Source organism: Cololabis saira, chromosome 11 (assembly GCF_033807715.1).
Source record: "Cololabis saira isolate AMF1-May2022 chromosome 11, fColSai1.1, whole genome shotgun sequence".
Taxonomy (NCBI): Eukaryota; Metazoa; Chordata; class Actinopteri; order Beloniformes; family Belonidae; genus Cololabis; species Cololabis saira.
In genome coordinates, this window is record NC_084597.1 from 36540410 (window position 1) to 36562821 (window position 22412).

General features: G+C 39.1%; 1 protein-coding gene across 2 annotated transcripts in view; it reads left to right on the forward strand.

The window, feature by feature from the left end:
* Positions 1–1626: 1626 nt before the first annotated feature.
* The window catches only part of rxraa (retinoid X receptor, alpha a), a 134510-nt gene continuing 113724 nt past the window's right edge, over positions 1627–22412 (forward strand). For both annotated transcript variants that reach the window (XM_061734418.1, XM_061734419.1), the window contains exon 1: positions 1627–1922. In XM_061734418.1, coding sequence (XP_061590402.1) covers positions 1895–1922 — 28 coding nt within the window. In that variant the 5' untranslated portion in view covers positions 1627–1894. The remainder of the gene's footprint in view (positions 1923–22412) is intronic.

Sequence of the window (22412 nt, forward strand, 5' to 3'; positions counted from 1 at the left end):
GGATTCCCTTGAAAGATGTAATTGATTGGGCTTTTATTGCAAATTCAGGCAGACACAGCACATGGGCCTGAGGGCTGGAAGAGGCTCCTGACAATGTTTCATTGTAAGTGAGTGATGATAATATCCAGATTTATTTTGAACCCAAGTCCAAGTTTGTATGTGAATATGTTTAGCTCTGATCTTGAAAATTCATAAATTATTCTACTTCCCTATTTCATCAAAAAAAAAACAACATATTCATTGCACGCAAAGAGACCACTATTTTTGCCTTGCTTCGCAGTGTAGCCTATTTGTAATAATGTAAAACGATCCATGGAAATCTTGAGATTTAATCCCAAGTCACCAAACACTTTTGTAAAAGCTAAATCCAACTCTTGTTCAGATTAGCAGATTGGAGATTGTATTCAGATAGGTTAAATTCAGAAATGTCAGTCCTGCTACGCAGCTCAATGCAGTTGTTTCCTCTCTTGTTCTGGCAGCTTTTCAAGAAAGATGGGTCTATTTAAGTGGCGAGGAAAGGCAGTTGAAAAATCTGTCTACTGAGCCAATAGTCCTGGTTCAACACATGTGCCCAGGTTAAAACAACAGCAGATAAGCGCTAAAAAGAAGAAGCGAAAAGTAGCTGCCTCTCAGCTGAACGGGCTCAGAGTGTGTTTGAAAAAATCCACATGGCGGAAAACTGCATTTTCTTATGCTCCTGATTTCCTGTGACTGTTGCTGTTCATTGTACAAAAAAGGAGTTCAGTGTAATCAGGGGCGAAAATCCCGGGGGGGACAGGGGGGACAAGTCCCCCCCATTAGGAAAGCTGTCCCCCCCTAGAATAATTTGAGACAGAATTAATAATTTTGGAACAATGCAGTAGTATTTAGTAGTGATGCACCGAAATGAAAATTTGTGGCCGAAACCGAAATCGAAAATAATAATAAACAGTAAAATCTCATTACACTTAAAACAAGAGTCATCATCAGAAAAATAACTTGTTATTTGACAATTTTCACCTGTTTCAAGTAAATTTTCACTTGAAATAATTAGAAAAATCTGCCAGTGCGACAAGATTTATCTTATAAGCAAAACAATCTTGTTCCACTGGCAGATTTTTCTACTTATTTTAAGTGAAAAACTACTTGAAACAGGTGAAAATTGTTGTTTTTTTTTTCCAGTGATTAGTCTTGTTTTAAGTGTAATGAGATTTTTTTTTAACTAAAAATGAGACATTTTAACTAGAAATAAGACAAATATTCTTGTTAAGATTTGGGGTTTTTGCAGTGTATTATGTCAGATGTGCTGTATTATTGCCACCTTCCACCTAATACCATTGTTTTGTATTGCTCTAAGAAAGGTCTTCTGCCTGTTTGCGAGATAGAGTTGAAAATGTCAAAATGCTGTATTAAAGGAAGGCTAAAACTTTTATTCCTTGCCCCCCCCTGGATTTATTCTCTAAAATGTTACTGTTTACTGTCCCCCCCCCAACTATGAAACGGGATTTTCGCCCCTGAGTGTAATAGTGATATATCTCTTGCCGTGTCGCTGCAGCCCAGTGTGCGTTGGTGGGAGTACCCCCTGCGCAGGTCCCTTCTGCTGTGCACTTCCAGTAGTTGGAGTTGTTCAACAACTGAGCACGAGAGGGAGAGGAGAGGAGCGAGCGCGAGGCGGCTCAGTGAGCAAACACACAGAAAAAACATTAGGTTATCTCCTGATACTATCAGATATATTGAAGTGTCACTTTTACCTGCTTGGAGCCGAGCAACCTTCTTCTTTGAGGGGTCCACGGTGGGCAGCGGCAGCGGCGGTGGCGGAGCCCTGGTCCGCTTTCATCTGCTCGGGCAGCCGCCTGTGAAAAACTCCCGAGCGCGGTTCGTCTCAGCTGGCATGAGCTAAACCTACGAGTCAGACATGGAAACCAAACCATTTTTGTCACTGGGTAAGTTTGTTTTTGCTTATGACAAAAGCCTCGTCGGGTTAGGCTTTTGGTAGCTTTACTTTTATCGATTTGAGAATGTGAAACGTATCGCAGCTCGGTGTTATTTCTGTGCTCCCCCCCTGTTTTTCCTCTCTTTTGACAGCGCATGCAGCGAGTTGCCAAGCGTCAACATGTTTGGAGCGGCTGCTGCTTTGTGAATTTAATTTATGTATTTCCTTTTTTAAAGCGTAATTACAAAACTATATATATATATATATATATATATATATATATATATATATATATATATATATATATATATATATATATATATATATATATATATATATATATATATATATATATATATATATATTCACTTGATGAAAAAGCTTTTCCTTGATGTTTGAGCCGGTGACATTTCACTTTGATAGGACAGACTGTCGCGCTGGATACGCTGTGCGCAAACCTCGCGTCCGCTGCATTCAAATGTACTCGTTCAAACTTTCAAGTTACCGTTTACGTATTCTATCAGTTCCGTTGTTATCTAAAAAGGGGAAAAAAACCCCCCACTAAAATAAGCAACGATTTTTGCTGTTAGTTTACATTGTGAGTAAAGAAAACCCCAGTTATCTGCCTTTAAGGAAAATACTGCCCGCATTGTGTTTTTCACGTGAGTGGAGGTAACTTGTGGCTGAAATTGCTGCCTCAGCGAATGGTTCACAAATGTTTGCATGAAATGTATGTTAAATTATCTTCATAAAATTGACAGCAAATTCTAAGTTTAGTTGTTGTAAAAAAAAAAAACCTGTGTGCAGGGTCATAGATTAGTTCCAGCCTCGCATCAGTTGCATAGAGATGACCTCTGTACATTGTGCAAGAGTTTAAATTTGGACTGTTTTTTTTTAATGGACTGGCATTGTCCAGGTAAGCTTCACGTCGTTCATTATTGTGTAAAACTTTGGCAATTGCTAAGTTGAAAATGTAACGTTGTTCACACTTAATGTTCCTAATTTGAGACAGAGTTCAGATTTTGGACTGCTGCTGTGACTTTAAAAAGTTTCCAACACTTTGGGTTGTATTTTAAAGTAAAATAACCATTTGATTCTGGAGTTTAATCTGAGGTCAAATCTAATTTGCACTAATTGGTTCTTTGACGCACCAGCTTACACACTTAAGCATGCCACATCGTAAATCATTAATGCTCAATGCTACTGTAAGTTTGTGAAAGTGAGCTGAGATCCCTTGTCCTCTGAAGCAGAGACAAGCACAGAGCTGTAGGTGATCCTTGCTTATTGTGTCTGCTGCTCTTTCATGAGGGCATCATGTTACACCTCGACACATATCATCAGCTGCCTGTACAAACCGAGGAGATTCACAGGGACCTCTGAGACACAGAGCTACTTTCTTCAGTTACAGGCTTCGCTCGCTGACGCTGATGCCACAACACCCTTTATGTGGCTTCCCAGAAATACACTAAACCGCCGGTGCTGCGCACACTGACAGGCTGTTATTACAGGTGCACTGTATTGTGTGTCCATGCTGAAAGTGATTCAAGTTGCAGACTGCCTTAGTGTGCACCAGAATGGCCCATGGACAGACAGCAACGTCTTATCTGACAGCCTCTGCAACTGCAACTGTAACTCTTTTTCATCAGTAGTAGATCTTTTCCTTTGGGCCACTGCTGTGTCAGCAGCCTTTTCCATCGCCTATATACTTATTTTCTCTTTCTTTAAAACACCATTTATTTTTAAACTTGCACCATCAAAGCCCCACTTGAGCACCAATTGTTAATTGGCCACTTCAAGGACACCGCTATCCACAAAGACCTTGAATTTATCGATTATCCGCTTACTCAGTGTAATTATCTAATGTCATACTGCATTAGGAATTCTGATGTGAATCTGTTTGAAACGACAGTGACCATATTTTACAATTATAGATTGGTTGTTGGCTTTGATAACGACCCCCCAGCCCCTTTGGAACCGCATGTTCAGTACTGTGTGCTGATGTACAGTCTGATACTACCATCAGCTACGCTCTCCACACACACTCTTTCATATCTAACATTAAACTATGAGGGAGTGGAGCAATGACACTAAAGGAGAGTCCTTCAGCCAAAGCGTTTCAGGGATGATCATGACTTTCAGTCAGTGAAATAAACTGTGTAAAAGGAATGGAAAGTTGGTACATACAAAATAGCTGCAAAGCATTTTTCAAATAATTTGCATGTAAACATAATTTTTTCTCGTTGGATAGTTGTTTTGTGGAAAATAGCCTATATCAATTAAGCTTTAATCAAAGATTTTCCTTTCTTTAAACAGAGGAACATTTTGCATATCTTTTTTTACATTTGTTTTAGTATCCAAATCCATGTTTGGAGCTTTAAGGATATAGGGGTTGTTATTGCACAAAGTGTTGTAAATTTGGGAAAATCCAATAAATGGACTTAAATCTAGTGAGGCAGAGAATACAGTGAAACATGTATTATTGATTTTTAGTTTGCAGTTTTTTGTTTTTGAATAAAAGAGTCAATTGAATTGTACATAATGTTAGAAAATCTTAACCAACTGTTTCTATTAAGTCATCAAATAATCAAAAAACAAATGGGGTTGAAGGGGTCGTCTCACAGCAAGAAGAACACCAGCTCGGATCTCAGCCTAGGCCTTTTTGTGCAGAGTTGTGAATATTCTCCCTGCTCCTCAGTTTTTTTTTCCCCAGGTATTTCAGCTTCTTTTCACAGTGCATAAACATGCATGTTAAGTTGATTCGTGACTCTGAGTTGTCTAGGTCTCTTTGTGAGAGCATGCACAAATCTGTCTCTGTGTGGCCCAGTGATAGACTGGCAACCTTTCCAGGATTTACACACCTCTCATCCACTGACAGCTGGGGTGGGTAGGCTTCAGACCCCTCCATAAAGATACAATTTTACCTACATTTGGTAATTGGAGAAAATTGTGTGGATTATTTGTGAGCAGGTAAAAATTTGATTTAGAATTAACATGAAAGCAGCTAAAGTGAAGGTCAAGAGTTTGTATACCAAAACAGATAAAAAAACGCATACAAATCTTTATCTTTATAATGTCATAAACAAAACCTCTCTCAGAATCGATTGTTAAATGTTTTGAACATACTTTTCAGATATCACATCTTGAAAACAAATCTTGTGGATAAAGTTAAGTACTTTTTTTATGTTTGAATGCAAAGGAGAGACATTTCATGGTCATAACACCTCTTCCATTGTTAAACATGGGAGTGGGAGGACCATGCTTGGATTTTGGCTTCTCCACAGAGAACAGTTTACCTGGAGAGATGATCAAATATTCAATTATATAGCAGCCTATCTTAGATGCAAATATCACATTGTATGGGTAAATGATGGAGATGAAAAGAGGAACTTTTACGGCCAGATAATAATGCTCTTTAATTAATATTCCTTTTTGGATAAATACATTATTTTTGAATTAGAAAAAATATGTATCATCAAAAATGAGACTGGGAAACCTCGTAAGACAAAAGCTGAAAAACTCTGAGCTTTTGTCTTACGAGGTTTTTCAATGTCCTTTTAAGTTCTGTAATCAAAAACTGATTTGACAATTTGTGGATAAAAAAAGCAGTGTGTGCATGACAATTAAGAGCCATTTGCTCACTACATAAAGCCTTCACAAGTTTCAATACTTATGAAAGGAGTTTTCACAGAGTTTCTCACTATACAAGATGTCCATACCTTTGCTTTAGATTTTTTTTCTTCCCATTTATTCATTTTCTACAACAGCTTCATTGTGTTCAGGGTCTTGAGAGGGGCTTCAGCATATCCTGGCTATCACTGGGTGTGAGGCCATGTGTATTGTGCATTCGGTGTTGGTCCCTCACATCATGTCATATTTTGAAGTTTTAATAGATGAAACTAAAAAAAATTGCATTGCTTTTTTTTTTTTACTCACTTTTATTAACATAATTTTTGATTAGGGGGTTTCAGATTTAAATGCCTTTTAAGTCTTCATGATTTACAGAGGCCTATGAAACAAAACCTCCTTCAACCATCTTTTCACATTATTAGTATTCAGCACTATTGAAAAGTGCTTGGTAATTCATACTGAGGTCTGTTTTGCTACCTGGAAAAAAAAAAAAGATCTGTCTCTTTTCCCTGGCTTTAGTGCTCAGCTACTTTTAGTTTTCTGTTTGTGGGAACACAAGATACACAATTCGTCCAAAGTAACAGATGCTCACTTCCAAAATCAATGAAGTTCATGGTCTTTGATGAGATGAGAAAGTGAGATTCATGGTGGTGTGTGTGTGTGTTGGGGGCAGTGGGGGCTGCATTCCTTCTCTGGCAGTAACCCAGGAACAAAGGTAATACTGGGAGAGAGAGAGGTTGTGTGTCTGCTAGGAGGTGTGTGTGATGGTGGGAGTGAGCTTTTTTTTGAGGGGGGGGGCAGTGAATTACACTGCCAAAAGCATTTGGCCAAGTTTGTCTTTTACGGCCGTCCAGTTTTGTGTTCCTGATGTGATGCTTTTGCTCCCCTTTTGAGAGAAAAGCCCACAGCTGTCATTTTTATTGGAGGACTTTTATAGCAAGACTTAATGGCTTAAAGTGACAGCCCTTGCTCCTTTTTTTTTTCTCTTTCTCTCTCAATCTCACCCATGAGGCCCTTAACTGTAGCAAATCAAAGAAAACTTGCTTGCTTCCAAATGCCCACCCTCCACTTTCCCACCTCTCACCCATGCCAGCATCCAAACCAGCATCCAAATTGAGACAAAAATAAATTTACTCTTAATTATGAACACAGCAAGAGTGTGTTAACCAGTGTTTCTTTTATTTTTTCTTCTTTTTATGGAATATCTGTTCTTATTAGAATGACACCAAGAAGACACTGCAATCAAATGGTGCATTTTTTTATCCTGTCTTACACTCTCCTCTCTTGTCATCAGCCCCCACTTGTTGATGTTCTGAACATAGTATAAATCAGAAAGTGATTGAAGTCTCTCTGATGCACAAATGAAATGACTAAAAGGCTCGTTAATTGTTTGTGTAAGGAGCGGCTCCCTCATAGGAGGTCTTTATTGATAACTGCTGCACTGAACTTTACACCCCAAACCTTGACCTTTGCTCCCTGTACGCTCCATCATTTAAATTATTTCCCTTTGGTATTTATTCTGTTTAAAAGGTTTAAACACAGTATCTCATAGTTGTCCTTTTTTCCAGCTGTTTCTTTCTAAAATTATGGTTTTCTTTCTTTTTTCTATCATTTAACTAACATTTTTCTCCTAACATTTCACAATCTGTGAGTTGCAGTGATTGATGTGTCTTTGTGACTAAGTAAACAGTAAAAAAAAAAAAAAAGGCATTCATCGGCTGCAAGTATTCAAGGTGACATCTTTTGGTTGCTGTTTTATGCAATTGCCTATTCTACGCACAAAAATATTCTCTTTCCAGCAGTATAAAAAGCAAAGCACTTTGTACCCTGAAATGTGGGGAATTACTATTATATATAATATATAATATGTATATATATATATATATATATATATATATATATATATATATATATATATATATATATATATATATATATATATATATATATATATATATATACATTATTTAAACTCATATCATTGTTTCAATATGTTATATAAAATTTTGATTATTTGCAGTTTTTTTTTACTGGAGTCATCTAAGTACTCTTGGTTTTTGGATTTATTGCAGGCCCTCTGAGTGTCTGAATGGTTTTTCTGTGGGCTTTATTCAGGATGCGTATAGCCACTCTTTTGAAGTCGAAACATAGTCTCTGTGGGGATTTGGCTCGATCACACTCATAATTCGCATTGAGAGGAAGGTCGTTTTGCCCTACTATAGTCCGAGCCCTTCCCTGTGCATTACAGAGTAAGAGGGGAAACGGTTGAGAAAGTTGAAGCATATTATTATTATTATTATTATTATTATTATTATTATTATTATTATTATTATTATTATTATCTTATAAATGAAAAAAAAATATCATTATCAATAGACAAAAGACACTGCCAACATAAATAAATTAGAAGACTGAAATTCCACTATATTTTGTGAAATTGAAATACTACTAGAATACCAATACGTGCAATCCTCTTCTCTACTTCACATCCTTCAAGCTTCCTTCAAGAAGCTATATCTAGGCTTTTTGGCATTTACGATGTGTTTATCAATTATATAAGGAGCATTCAGGGGGAGTTGCGTGATAGGGATAACAAATGAGGGGGAATCATAGATACATTATGCTGCTTTATGGCATAATGTTCTCCCAATGGTCATACGTTTTCTTAACACATATTGTAATTAGCATCAGTCAGAACCACTAATTACGTGTTTATATTTAATTTTGTTTCTCATTGAATTTAAAGCGTAGCTTTATTTCCCATATCAAATGATGCATGATGGATGTGAGATTAGACTTGAGTGGATAACTGTTTACCATGTAGTGATGATGTCAATGCTTTATACTGGCTGAAGGTTCATTTTAGTATAAGATGATCAAAAGCTGGAATGATGTATTTGACATTTCTGTTCCCCATTATAAAATAAAAAAAGGATAAGAATAGGATTATGGACCACATTAGTTTGATTGTGATGAAAAAAGAGTGATGCATGTAATTAAGGTTGTTTCCACATGTTGGTATGCACCTGTGGTGCACATTTGGTGCTCGCTAGATTATACTGTTTCATTTTTTATTTTGGTTTGTGTTCTCAAGTGTTGTTTTCACTATAGCCCAAATTCCACACCACAAAGTACATGACAACAGTCAGTACTGTCAGTGGTCAATATCAGTCTTGGCTGAGCATCATGTTTCCATAACAAATACCCTGAAGCAAAGCGCTGAAAAGCATGGACTTACAATGTGTGTTATGATGCACAGATAGACTTTATTTTTTTGGTGCAACATTTTTTTTTGTTTTGTATGGTTAAACACATACAATTAAAAAAAAAAAACAACAAATACATAAACAGTTTGTAAATTCAGCACAACAATAGACTCTACTCTAATATAATGGATGGAGTCAGTCAGGTGACCCATAGGTTCCTGAAGAGTGGTTTTAAAGCCTCTTTTACATTGTACTGAGCGCTGCCATGTTACCCGGAAAGCTGATGGGAACACACCCACCACATGTCAATTAAAGTAAATTGTGGCTACCAGCTCTGTCAGTCGATCCCCACCAAAACATCTGCAGAACTACAAGTAGATGTTAACAGCAGAATTTCAGATCCTGTTTTGGTGGCAAAATAAAAAATGACTGACACGAGGTTAGTATATACAGTTTGCATACCTTTTTAGCATGATGATGACTGATGATAAAATGATAATGCCTAGCCATTGGCTGAGCCAATTCATGTCAATCAAAAAGCTATGCTTTTGTTGCACCGACCAGCCGAAATAAATGTATTGCCTGATATAAATTGACCTGACGTGGAATAAAACATTCACCCACCTCAGAATTGTCATGGGTGTTAAATTAAAGATTACAGAACCAAATTGTATTATGAACCAGGCTGTAAATATGTTTATTTCTGCTGTGAGGTTGAACATTTTAACATGGGAGATTGACTCATTTTGAAGCCATCCTCCAGTGGCCAGTAGAGGAACTGCAACTGCAACAAGCTGGATTATGGTTCTGCAACAAAACGACGTCGAGCCTACGCCTCAGGTTGCGCAGCGTCGCGCACCTCATGCCACACCCCACGCCGTGCCAGACGTGCACCTCCCACAAATTGTAACTACGCGTCAAGAGGTCGCAGACCAACGCAGACCGAGAGGGCTGTAATTGGTTCGCAACGCATTTCCGGTTACGGTTCATGAAGCAGTCGTGAACTTTCAGCGCTCTTTTCTTCGTGTATGTGTGATTTTTTTTGTTTTATTTTTTTGCACAATAGTTGTCCTTATCTCTTTGATTCACTGTGACCGGAAAAGTCGGATAAACCATTCAGGAAAAGATCGCACCCCCCTAGCACTCGCGGGGGGGTATTGCACCGCGGCGAAATGGAGTGATGGAGAAGTCTGAAGGCTTCACGACGGCGTCACGGCAGCGCCGTGTGCTGTGTATTAGTGTAGTGCAGAACCATAATCCAGCCTTTAGCTCCACGTAAGGCTCAACCCAGAAGTTTGGTTGTTGGTGCTTGAGCGCGACTGCTATTGTTATTTTTTTCTTTTACCTTGATTATTTATGTGCTCTTTCGTGACCAACAAAGTACTTTCCAGCTATGTGTGGAAGCTTTTTTATCTCAAACATGTGGACTACACCCTATAGTTGGGTCAATCAAGGTTGTGGTGTTCTCACACCTTCAGCGGACCACATATAAAATCGCCTATGAGTGTACTGAGACCACGTCCTTATAGAGATCTAAGTACAGATGTTTTGGTGGGCACCGTGGTGCGGCTGCTGTGTTTACTGACCGAAGTGAACCGCACTTATGCCCAGAGTTCCTTTGAGCCGACCTAAATAATGCCAGTGTAAAAAAAACCCAAGACTGTCACTTTTGCTTCTCCATCCATCATTTCTTTTTGAGGTCACAACAGTTAGACAAATTGCCCCAGTGTGCCCGTTTTCACCCACCACCCACGCTATCACTATTGTCTGTCACCTTGCCACATGCTGGGGGGAACAGACCCTTGGGATCTGGGGATCTATCATGCACTACTGGACACACAGCCCTGAACATCCAACAGTATGCAAAACACCATGATTTTGCTTTGTGGAAGTGTGACTTTATGTGAGTGGATGTGTTTTTGGGTGTATAGATAAGGTATCACTTAACAAAGGGTGACAGTTATTTAACATTTGAGCATATTCTGATCACTGTGTTTAAGCATCTTCAAAGGCTGTGATTTTTTTTCTTACTGTTTGCATAAGCTGCTTCTAAAACCCTGCTGGATAAAGGTGTATAGCCATGTAAAATGTAAATGAATTGTAGCTCATTTAAAACCCATATTTTTTAACAACAATGGAAAGGCTGATGCCAACACATATCAACACTGAAATTGAGAAATTTGGTTTTCCGAAAGAGTATTTAAAAAGTACCAGTATGGTAATCTTGGGTTTGAAGGGTTAAAAAAAAACTCCACCTGCTGAATACAGAACAGCATTTATACTTGAACATTGTGTTCTTTTTGTGGGCTTCATCAGGCCCTTTTCCTTCTATAGAAACCATGCAGAAATCTTGAATGTCATGGCAGCAGCTGTCAGCTCCAATATCTTTTCATAAACACAGTTTTTTCAGAAGTAAACCCTTTTCAAATCACTTTGGTGTTATGACGGCCTTTCTCTGGCATTTAAGATGTGTTATTTCAACTTGAAAAGAGCTTGCTCCTTACTTTTAAAGCTCACACCTGAAGGCGTCCCCAAGGAAATGGCAAAAGCTTACATCACTATTGTTAATAATGTAAAGTGGTTGAGCAGGGATGCAAGTGACAGCAGAGGAAACAGTGAGCCTAATTTTATGTATTGAGAAACAAAAACTCAACTTCATCCCAAATACGTATACAGTACATATAGCATTGGTATTAAAATATGTTGAATTTGCTTGGGTCTCCATCTTAAGTTCAGAAACAGCCTTCTAATGTCCAACTCAATTGTGTCATTGGTGTTTATTTCTTCTTTTTCTCTTTTGCCCTTATGCTGACTTTTACAAATGTTTTGTGGCTTCTAAACAGACTTATTACACATATCTTAAATGGTATAGATTTTTTTTCCTTTTTCTTTTTTTTCTCCCCAGCATTTACATGAGATATGACTTCAGACCATTATTTTCGAGACCAACTGGGGGATGAAATATGAACATTTTTTCTTGATTAAGAGAGCCATGAGCATGTTCATACCAAGAAAGTTAACGTTCATTGAAGTGCCCATGATTTTTGATTTGACAGCATCAGGCACAGTGATCCTCTCTTGAAACAGTGTACTGGCTGTTGATCTGTGAACAGAACTTGTTTTGGATGCTTTGCCCTATAATCACTCTGCGTAGCGGTGTTATATTTATTTTATGTTAGCTTTACCTGAGCTCTCACTGTGCCTGATTTTTTTTCATTTATTTTTATTGGAAGGCTTCCAAGCAAAGCAGCTGTCATGGCCTTTTGCTTTGCATGCGTCTTCTCTTTGTAGTCCAACAGCAGCTAATTTTATAGAGCACTTGACTGTAGTGATGCTTTTATCTTTGTTCTCTCTTGTCACCTGGCAAAGAAAATAGAATGTATATTAGATTTTTTTAATAATCTGATGTTTGAAATGTTAAAATACAGGGTTAAACTGGTCAAGTTGGCAATAGATTAATATGGCCATAAATTAATATAATGAAAAATTGCATGCATTTGTGTAGTGATTATCAGGTCCGGTGGATCCCTCAACATTTGCCCCACTTCTGCACTACAATCCAAATTCACTCATTCACACATGCTTTCAGATTTTTTTATTTTTTATTGAGTCTAGGAAGTACTTTTTCATTCATACACAATCATACACTCCAGCGAGTGCATCAGATGCCACGTGAGTTTCATCGCTTTGCCTTAAGGACATTTTGACTACGGGGTCAGCAATCAACCTAATGACCTTCCAGTTAGCAGACAAATACTTGTATCTTCTGAGCCACGGGCATCAATATTATTACTTTTTTTTTTTAAAGATTTTTTTGGGCTCTAGTGGCCCTTTATTGAGATGCAGACTGGAAAGGGGTAGAGAGAGAGAACGGGGAAGACACGCAGCAAAGGTGCGCGGGCTGGATTCGAACCCTTGACCGCTGCAGGAGGACTGTAGCCTCAGTATATGAGCTGCTGCTTAACCCACTGCACCACCGAGCGGCCCCAATATTATTACTTTTTAAAGGAACTAAAAATAAATAATATTCATGATTTGGTTTAATGAGTACTATAATATCAGCTCTGATGATATCATGGCCAGCTATAGCCATTGACTGTTAAGTCTCCATCAACAGGACCAGTTGGAGACTTGTTCATGATTGTTGCTTATTTCTTTTTTTGCCCTTGACAAAATGGCGTTGCTGCTTTTGAATAATTATGGGTGGTATTTTGTCTAACAAACAAAAAGTTGTGTCAAAACAAAAATGAGATTAGAACCTGTGTAGTGTAACATTGGATGGCCTCATATTTGTTCTGTTAGCCAATGAAAATAATATGATATGCTATTCTTTCATAAAACTAACTGCAGTTAACACGTTTACAGGGGTACTTTGCTGTCTTATTCTTGTTCCTATAATGACTATTGTGTCTGGTATATGTTTGATCGCGTTTCAGGCCTCATGTTGTAGCTCTCATCAGCTACATGTGATTTGCTTATGTGCTTCTCTTTAGTGCAACTGAATCAAATTGCAGCTCTTGCAGCATTACGAAATATAGACTTTTGTATTGTTTTACATTTTCTGTTTCCAATTGATGGTTTTTGTGTGACCATTTTGGAGGTTCCTCCATATTAATTTTTTTCTTCTTTTGGGCCTGTCTTCTTGGGATTGTGGATAGACAAAGCTGCAGTCCAGCGGGAGTATTTCCACGTCCTTTAAGTATAATTTCTCAAAACATCACACATTTGAAAGTTTGCCGGATTTACTTTCAAATTTTTTGAGGCTCTAAACCATTCTGTGAGGGTAAAGGCTTTGACTGCAATTATGTTTAACAAAAGATCCATTACAGGAACTACAAAACACTGGATTATTGGTGAGATAGAGGATTCAGAAAGATATTAGCAGATGCAAAAGCTTTGACACAGCTCAGATCAGATTTAGATACAGAGTTATTATGTTTATGTCTAAGAAATAGGGGTTGCTTGGCTGGTATTACTGAAATTAGCTGGTTTTCAGATTTAATAGCTATTGTATGACTGGTGACTGGCAGATGAGGCTCTATCAGATTTTTCTTTTTTTTCAGTCAAATGAATGCATGATCTGCTTGTAGGGTTGCCGGATCGGAGGATTTGTCCCTTTCAGATCTTTTCAGCAACTTTTTCTCAGCCATCAACAAATCAGTCATTCCTAGTTCTTCCCCACTGCTGTACTCAGTCAGCAGCAGACAGAAACAGCATTAGCAACACAGTTTGCAGATGTGTAGCGTTGTTTTTTTGGTGCATTTAGAAGGTGGGGATTGTGAGAGTATACATCTAAGACACTGCTGCTTCCAACTTTCTCTCTGGATGATCATCGTACAGGGAAATGTAGCTGAAAACGCAGTACAGATGTTTCGGTGTGTGGAAGGTGATTTCGCCAGATTATGCTACAGTCATAAAATTGAGATTTTATCAGGACAGAGTAGCAGTCTTTTAAAGCAGCACAAAAGACATTTGTTCACGTTAAAATATCAGTTTTAATTTAATTTGAAGGAATATTTGCAGTTTCCCATCCTTGCTATTGGCAAACACGAGCCAAAGTAACTTTGGTATCTTGTCCTAGTAGGACAATGGCGTATCATTCACGACACTAAGCAGGGATTCAGTTGTTTATCGTTAAGTTAGATTTCCATCACAGTCTCTAGAATGGCTGTATTTCTGATCAATGTCAACCTGATGATGATACAAAATATATAAAAAATTGTGTCACTCATGCTGTAAGGAGGCTGGTCCATGCAACAAGTGGCATTAACCTCACTGCATTGAGAAATGGACAGCCACATGCATGGTGTGAGAGCTATGTGTAAAAACACCCCTCAGTAGCACATTTCTAACGTTTGTGGCAATTGTAGTCTGTCATCTGTTTTCTCCACCTGTCCCCACCTGAGTTCCCACCTTCGAAACCCATCCATCCATTCATCCATTTTCTATACCCACTTTATCCTTTGCAGGGTCACAGGGTTTTGCTGGAGCCTATCCCAGCTAATTTCAGGCGAGAGGCAGGGGTTACACCCTGGACAGGTCGCCAATCCATCACAGGGCCATATACATAACAGACAACCAAACACACTCACACTCACAGACACAGACAGACAACCAAACACACTCACACTCACACCTACGGGCAATTTATAATCATCAGTTAACCTACTATGCATGTTTTTGGACTGTGGGAGGAAGCCAGAGTACCCGGAGGGAACCCATGTAAGCACAGGGAGAACATGAAAAATCCACACAGAAAGACCCACCTTCCAAACCTATTCTCACAATTCCTCCACTATATGTATTCCTCTACGCTGACACTGGCCGAGTTGAACTACAGCAAATTCAAGATGCGGCTGGCAGATTAAAAACCGACCTTAATGGACCCGCCAGGAGGAAGACAAAGAACCTGGAATTACACTCAGCCCCAGACAAGAAGCAGAAAAATAACTGTCCTACTCAGAGAACCAGGAAGACACTATTGCAGAAGTATTCTGAGGACATTATACCACACAGACTGTTTTATAAACCACATGCACTTATCACAGATATTGCTAGACTGCTGTATGTCATCAGAAAGGCAATGCAATTAGTTGCTTTTTTTCTTGAATCAGCAAATTTACAATGAAATAGGCATTGTGAAGTAGAGTTTAAAATCAGCAAGGAAGTAGATAGCTAACATTACAGCAGATAGAAAGAAGATTGAGACTTTTTTTAAATGATGGGAAATACATTGAGAGTGTAAAGGGATCTATGTTTAAGGTCGACTACTCTCTTGATGGCATTGTTTTTTTACCCATATATATCAAGAATATAGATCGGTTTGATAATATGCAGAGGCAGCAAAGACGAGAGATTTATTTGCAGACAAGGAAACAAAGCTTAATCTTGAAAAGGCTGAAAAAGAAGCAAAACTGCAACTACGAAAGGCAAAACTAGAAGCTGAATTGAGTGTATTGGCTTTTCAGAGAGAGGCAGCTTCTTGCACAAGCTGATCCCCTAGAAGCAGCTAAGGAATTGAAATCATTAAAATCAGATTCATCTTCTCATGATGTTTTGCAGAGTGACATTGCAGCACGCACTAAAAAATACATCCAAGCACAAGCTCAACTTCACTCGGTACATAGTAAGTTTCCTGCACATCCTACATAACCGGATGTGAGTTTTGTTACATGGAGCCCTCCATAACAAAAAAGCATAGTCATGCAGTAGAAAATGGCAAGAAGTATGACAAAACATCTGACAAAAGTAAGACAGTCATGAAATATCATACTAATGTTAATGACAAAACTGACACAGACATTTTCCACGGAAGAAATAGACACCAGCCAAGACCCAAGCAAACTCACCACCTCCAACACTTTTTACTAAATGCAACAGCACATCATATGTTCCTCGTACTGCTGTAACTCTCACCCGTGTAGCACGTGAAACGGAACACTTGGCACCATACCTGGCTCGTCGTGACTCGGTGAACACACGTCTATCAATTTGATGATAAATGTGAACGCTATCGAGCAAGGCAGTCATCATTTAGTAATGCTACTTCAGGCCTAGGGCTCTCAGCTACTGACGGGTATGATCTGCTGATTAAGTAGCCTGGACAAAAGACTGTTAAACATGTTAAAAGGATCTGCTCTGCACATGTTTGAAACCTCGACGTAGCCCTCAAAAGTGCTTTGCTACACCCAAAGTTATTGAGAAGTCTCTATTCCAAAGACTTGATGAATACCATAAAATATCTGCGAAAGATTATGGGAACCTAAGGGACCTAGACGATCTTCTTGTGAATCTCTAGTGTATCTGACTTGCCTAACTTCTGCCAGGACCATTGGCCGGATAGTGGAAAAACTTCGGGTTACAAGCGAAATAGCTATCAGTTGGTTCAAAGTTGAAGGAAGACAATGGCTTATTTCCTCCATTTAACTACTTTCCTAGTTTCATCTGTGATGAAACTAGCAAAAGGAACAAAACCAGTTTTATTCTTCCATGTGGCAGCAACACCATATTCAAATCAGAATAAGCACTCCAAAGTAATTATGGAAGTAAAATACTTCTCAAGACAGACAACTCTTCAGGTGAAGACCTACCAACAAATTTGTTGGGCCAGAGACAAACTGTTCCATTCACGACAAACCCCACCCACTCAGGAAATGTGTACATATCAAGCAAAGAGTTGAAGAAAGAAAGAAAGAAAGAAAGAAAGAAAGAAAGAAAGAAAGAAAGAAAGAAAGAAAGAAAGAAAGAAAGAAAGAAAGAAAGAAAGAAAGAAAGAAAGAAAGAAAGAAAGAAAGAAAGAAAGAAAAAAAAGAAAGAAAGAAAGGCCTTTTTTTCAAAGAGAATGGAATTTGCTTCAAGTGCTGCATATCAGCCAGTCATCTTGCAAAAGCCTGCAAAGCAACTGTGAATTGTGTGTGAGTGTGATGGCAGTTGTCATAATGCTGCCGTGCATCCAGGTCCAGTGCATCTGTTCTACAGCGCCTGTTCTACAATCATGGGAGGAAGATGAACGGACAGCCATTTACTCACAGTGTACTAAGATCTGTGGCCCAGGTTGAACATGCTCGTGCTCCAAGATCTGTGTGGTTCGAGACCAATGGGAGAGAGCAGCTAATATGTACAAAATACTAAATGTACCAAAGTAACCATTCATTGGTTTAATACTACTACTACTACTACTGTCATTTAGCAGACACTTTTATCCAAAGCGACTTACATCTGAGAGAACAAACACAGGTTAAGGGGCTTGCTCAGGGGCCCAAGGTGGTTCATCTTGGTTGCCATTCCAGAGCTTGAACCTGGATCCTCCAGACCCAAGCCGACCTCTGTAGCCACTAGACTACCACTCCCACTTCCTACTCTCTTAAGACCTGTGTTGGGTTGATAGAAACAGGTGGCAGACTAAAACATGCAGACTTGAACATCGCAGAACATCTTGCCCAAAGGCAGTCATGTTTCTCTGCTGTTAGTGCGACACTACCATGAGCAAGGAAAACATCAAGGTTGTAGGACTCAAATAGAAATATGTCACACTTCTTTATTTTGTTTGAATGCTTTTCATATTGCATATAAAACTTTATAATGAAAAAATAAGTACTCACATTGATTTTCTTGGGCTTTTTTCTGTATGATTTCTGCATTCATTTGTCCTTTTAAATAAAAACAAAAAGGAACAGCAGTAGAAACTTGAAATCTGATTTGTTGACAGTGAAAGTAAGATGTGTACGTATTGATGAATATATAAAGTTGAATTAAAGGAAAAATAGGCCAACACTAACAATGTTTCAAACATGGCTCCTGGTTTACCTTCATCATTTACAATTGAGTTTTTTCTTTAATGTCAGAAGACGGATGAGGAGGAGCTGGATCAAAACAAAAAGTTTGAAACAAGAAGAAGCACAAACACAAAGATACATTAACCCTTTCATGCATAGAAATATATGAATACATTGAAAAAACAGTGGAACTGATAATCCCTATGTAGGTAGAAATGCAAGATGTTACTCCCTTTTTTTGGCAGATCATAAGGCACCAACTCTACCTTCTATTGGAGTTTCAGGACTTTTCAAACCTTTAAAATTTGAATCAGCCCATATTAGTGGTGAGATAATGTCTGCCTCCACTGAACAACATTCGACTGAATTGCATTCTCTCTGGTCCCCGATTATAGGCTTCATTACCTAGAGGGGCGGGGGGGGGGGTGGTGATCTCGTAGCCCTTGGGGTTGGGGGTCGGCTTGGGGGCTGGGGTGCGGGCCTCTGGTGGCCTCTCGGGGACGGTGGTTTGGGCCGTGGGGCCCTGTCCCTGGCCGGGGGAGCCTTGGGGGTCTATGGGGGGGGTTACCTCAGGGCGGTGGGAGGGTTGGCTGGGGGGGGCTCGGGTGGGGGGCTTTGGCTAGGGCGTCTCCGGTCTCCATAGCCGGCACAGGCGGGCGCGGCGGCGGGGTGGAGCCATTCTCAGGTGTCTATGTTTTATGTCGTCAGTATGAATGGAGGGATGTTGGGCCACACACACACACACACACACACACACACACACACACACACACACACACACACACACACACACACACACACACACACACACACACACACACACACACACACACACACACACACACACACACACACACACATTTACATACATTCATACATGCATACATACACACACATAGCCACACATAGATATATATATACACACACACACATTCACCTACACACACACACATTTATATACATTCATACATGCATACATACACACACATAGCCACACATATACATAGCCACACAGATATATACACACACACACACACACACATACAGCCACTCAGACATATACACACGGAACATACAAACACATAGCCACACATACACATACACATACAGCCACACAGACACAGCCACACACACACACACACACACACACACACACACACACACACACACACACACACACACACACACACACACACACATAACCACACAGACATATACATACACACACAAACACACATAGACTTACACATTGGCTCTGTAGTTTTTGGGGTTAGTTAGTCGCGGTAGCTTAGCTCAGACTGTAATTGGATCTCGAGATTTGGGTCGATTGCTGCTCGTGTTTTGGTCGGCTCCGTGTCGGTTTTGTTTGTGGTTTTTGTTGCAGATTTCCAGTGCTTGACATGTCCCTCCATGTGTTCTTGCTTCCTGGTTTAGCAGCGGATGTCACCCCCCCCCCCCCTCCACCCCAAAAAAAACAAACAAAAAAACCCACTGGGTTTGTATGTGTATATATATGTATGTGTATGCGTATGTATGCGTATGTATGCGTATATATATATATATATATGTATATATATATATATATTAAATATAGTAACAATGCACATATATATGCCTTAGGTTTTTACCAGCATGGTATCAACCATTAATGTGTGCAGACAAGGTAAAAAAAAAATAAAGAAATTTGAATCATCCCGGACTTTGCATGTCTATAATCAAGTTGCAGCTTTTGACGTGTTATAACAAATGCACATGCGTGAGAAAGACAAGAGAAAAAAATCATATGAGATACCACACTCCCTCTCTGGGTTTTTACTCAGCCTGCAGTAGTAGGGAAGCGATTAATGGTTTGTTGACGCCTCTAGGTCTAGCATGTTCATATATCCACCCAGACTGCGGCCCTTCGGCCTCAGCATACATACACCTGGATGTAAGTGCACAGACAAACATATGTCCAAACACAGACCATCTATGCAGAAGTCCGCAGGGCTTTGTCACCTATGGTTAAACATTTTGCTGTGACCGTCTGGTTTCAGGAATGTTCTCAACAGCAGGAAAGTGATGGATTTAAGAGTAGAGGGGTGAAGGAAGGGCTGTCTTATCTTGAAACTCAACTAAATGGCTAAACTCCTACACTCTGTTTTGTCACCTGTACAAATTATAACACCCTTACAGTTTTTTTCAATTGTTTACACGCTATTTTGAAAACTGGGTTCTTTTTTTCAAAATATAATCACAATTGTCCAAACACAACACTCAATTTGTATAAGTCCTAGATTGTTTGCAAAATGACACACTTCAGTCAAAACATACACACTTCAGTCAAAACATATACACATATTTGTGAAAATGTTATTCGTTTTCATTTAACCAACACAGTCCTCAATGATCAGACATTATTGCAGCCAGTTTCACACTGCTGTGATAAATAAAAAACACATTTGTAAAAAAACTAATTTTAAGAAATAGCATGTGCTAGATTTGCCAGACATTGTTATGTAAGGGATAATTTAGATGTAAAAAAAAATTGTGACAAACCCACAACATTCTTCATGATTAGTTTGAGATATAGGGAAAATGTACACAAATACTATACTATACTACTACTATAAACTTACCAAGCACTGCACAACACTGATGCTGCAGACTGAATATTTCAAGTATTTATTCCAATGCTTACAGTATTTCTTACCATAATCAGTTAAAGTAATCAACCAACAATGAAATCAATGAAACAAATACAATCCGTAAACAAATAAAAATTACTGCATGAAGTACATACACTTTAAGTCTGAAAAAAAAAAAACTACTGCAAAAGCAAAAAGAATACTGTAACTATTCATCATCTCTCCGTCTGGCTGGATGAGGCCATAAGATTTCATCCACATCACAGGCTGTCTTCATTGGCAAGGCACTGTTGGAAGAATCGCATCGTGTGACGAATCCACCCCTGCACAGAAGCTGCTTCGATATCATCACAGGCCTGCTCCATGGCCTGAATGAGGGGCAAACGGTCATAGGGCCGCAGGTCGTACACCTTCCACCGCCATGCTGAAAAAAACTCTTCTATTGGATTCAGGAAGTATAGCAAGATTCAGTTTCAATGTACAGTGTGGTTAGCTTACCTGTTTTCTCGACGAAATGTCCGAATTACTGACTCAACAGTATTTTTGCTGAGATTAGGTTGAACTCTTTGTCCAGCTTCCATCAGTGTCAGTCCACGGTTGATGACGTGCTCAATAAGTGTTGCACGGATTTCTTGAGTCAAATTTGGTCCTCGTCTTCTTTGTTCAGGTTCTATCAACTCTTCAAGTCCTTCTTCTCCTCTTCCTCTACCTGGGCCTCTTCCTCTACCTCCTTCATCTCCTCTTTGAGCTCCCCCTCTCATTCTCACTCTTCTTCTTCTTCTTCTTATAGCTCCTTCCATTTTTGTTGAAGACAACTCACCTGCTGCCTTTTATAGCACACCTGAGTGCTGCGTTTTCAAATAAGCAGATGTGTGCTTCCACACTTGGTGGATGTGATTATCCAATTTGTTCATGAGTGTGGTCATTGGCAATCCAGGGCTTTGTAATGACAAGAAAGTAACCTCACAATCCTTATCTGTGTCTAAGGTGTGAAAATGTGTGTAAAGTTTTACAAATCACTATGTGTAATGTTTTGCAAAAAGGGTGAAGCAGACATTGTGTGTAATGTTGTGCAAATCTGTGGAGATGTTTTGCTCCTTGGAGTAGAATTTCGCAAATTGTGTGGACATTTTTATTTTAGTGTGTAAACAATCGTAAAAAACTGTAAGCACAGTGTAAAACCTGATGCGAGTGTTTAATTTTAACTTGTGTCACTTGATGGATGATTCTCTCCACGACTCTGCCCAAGGCTTTCTATTGATATTTTATAATTTGTTTTGCCTTTCTGTGGTTCCATACAAGTAATTTACTTTAATGACAGGCCTTGTGGTAAAATTGTACGATAGACAATAAAGGCCACATAATAGCTGTATAGCTGTAAGTTGTTGCAGTGGAGACTCTTCTTGACCAAAGTGAGACCAGAATACAGGACAGTTTTTAATTTAACCCAAGCACATACAACTTAGTCATTTGAAGTACAGTAATCCCTCGCTATAACGCGGTTCACTTTTCACGGTCTCGCTGCTTCACTGATTTGCATTGTGCATCGTGTTCTGCGCTCTGATTGGCTAAATAGTCTCCCCGCTTCTTCACTTCCTGTGTCAATAATGTTGGTCGCTTAGCAACAATGCTGAGAATGGCCAATGAACTTAAGCGAGCAGCTCAAGAACGGGACCCTTTGATGAATCGTTCATTACAGTTCTCAAATATAATCGATGGTGGCATGTCGGTTTATAAGAATCATTTTGCCCAGAAGAAAAAAGAG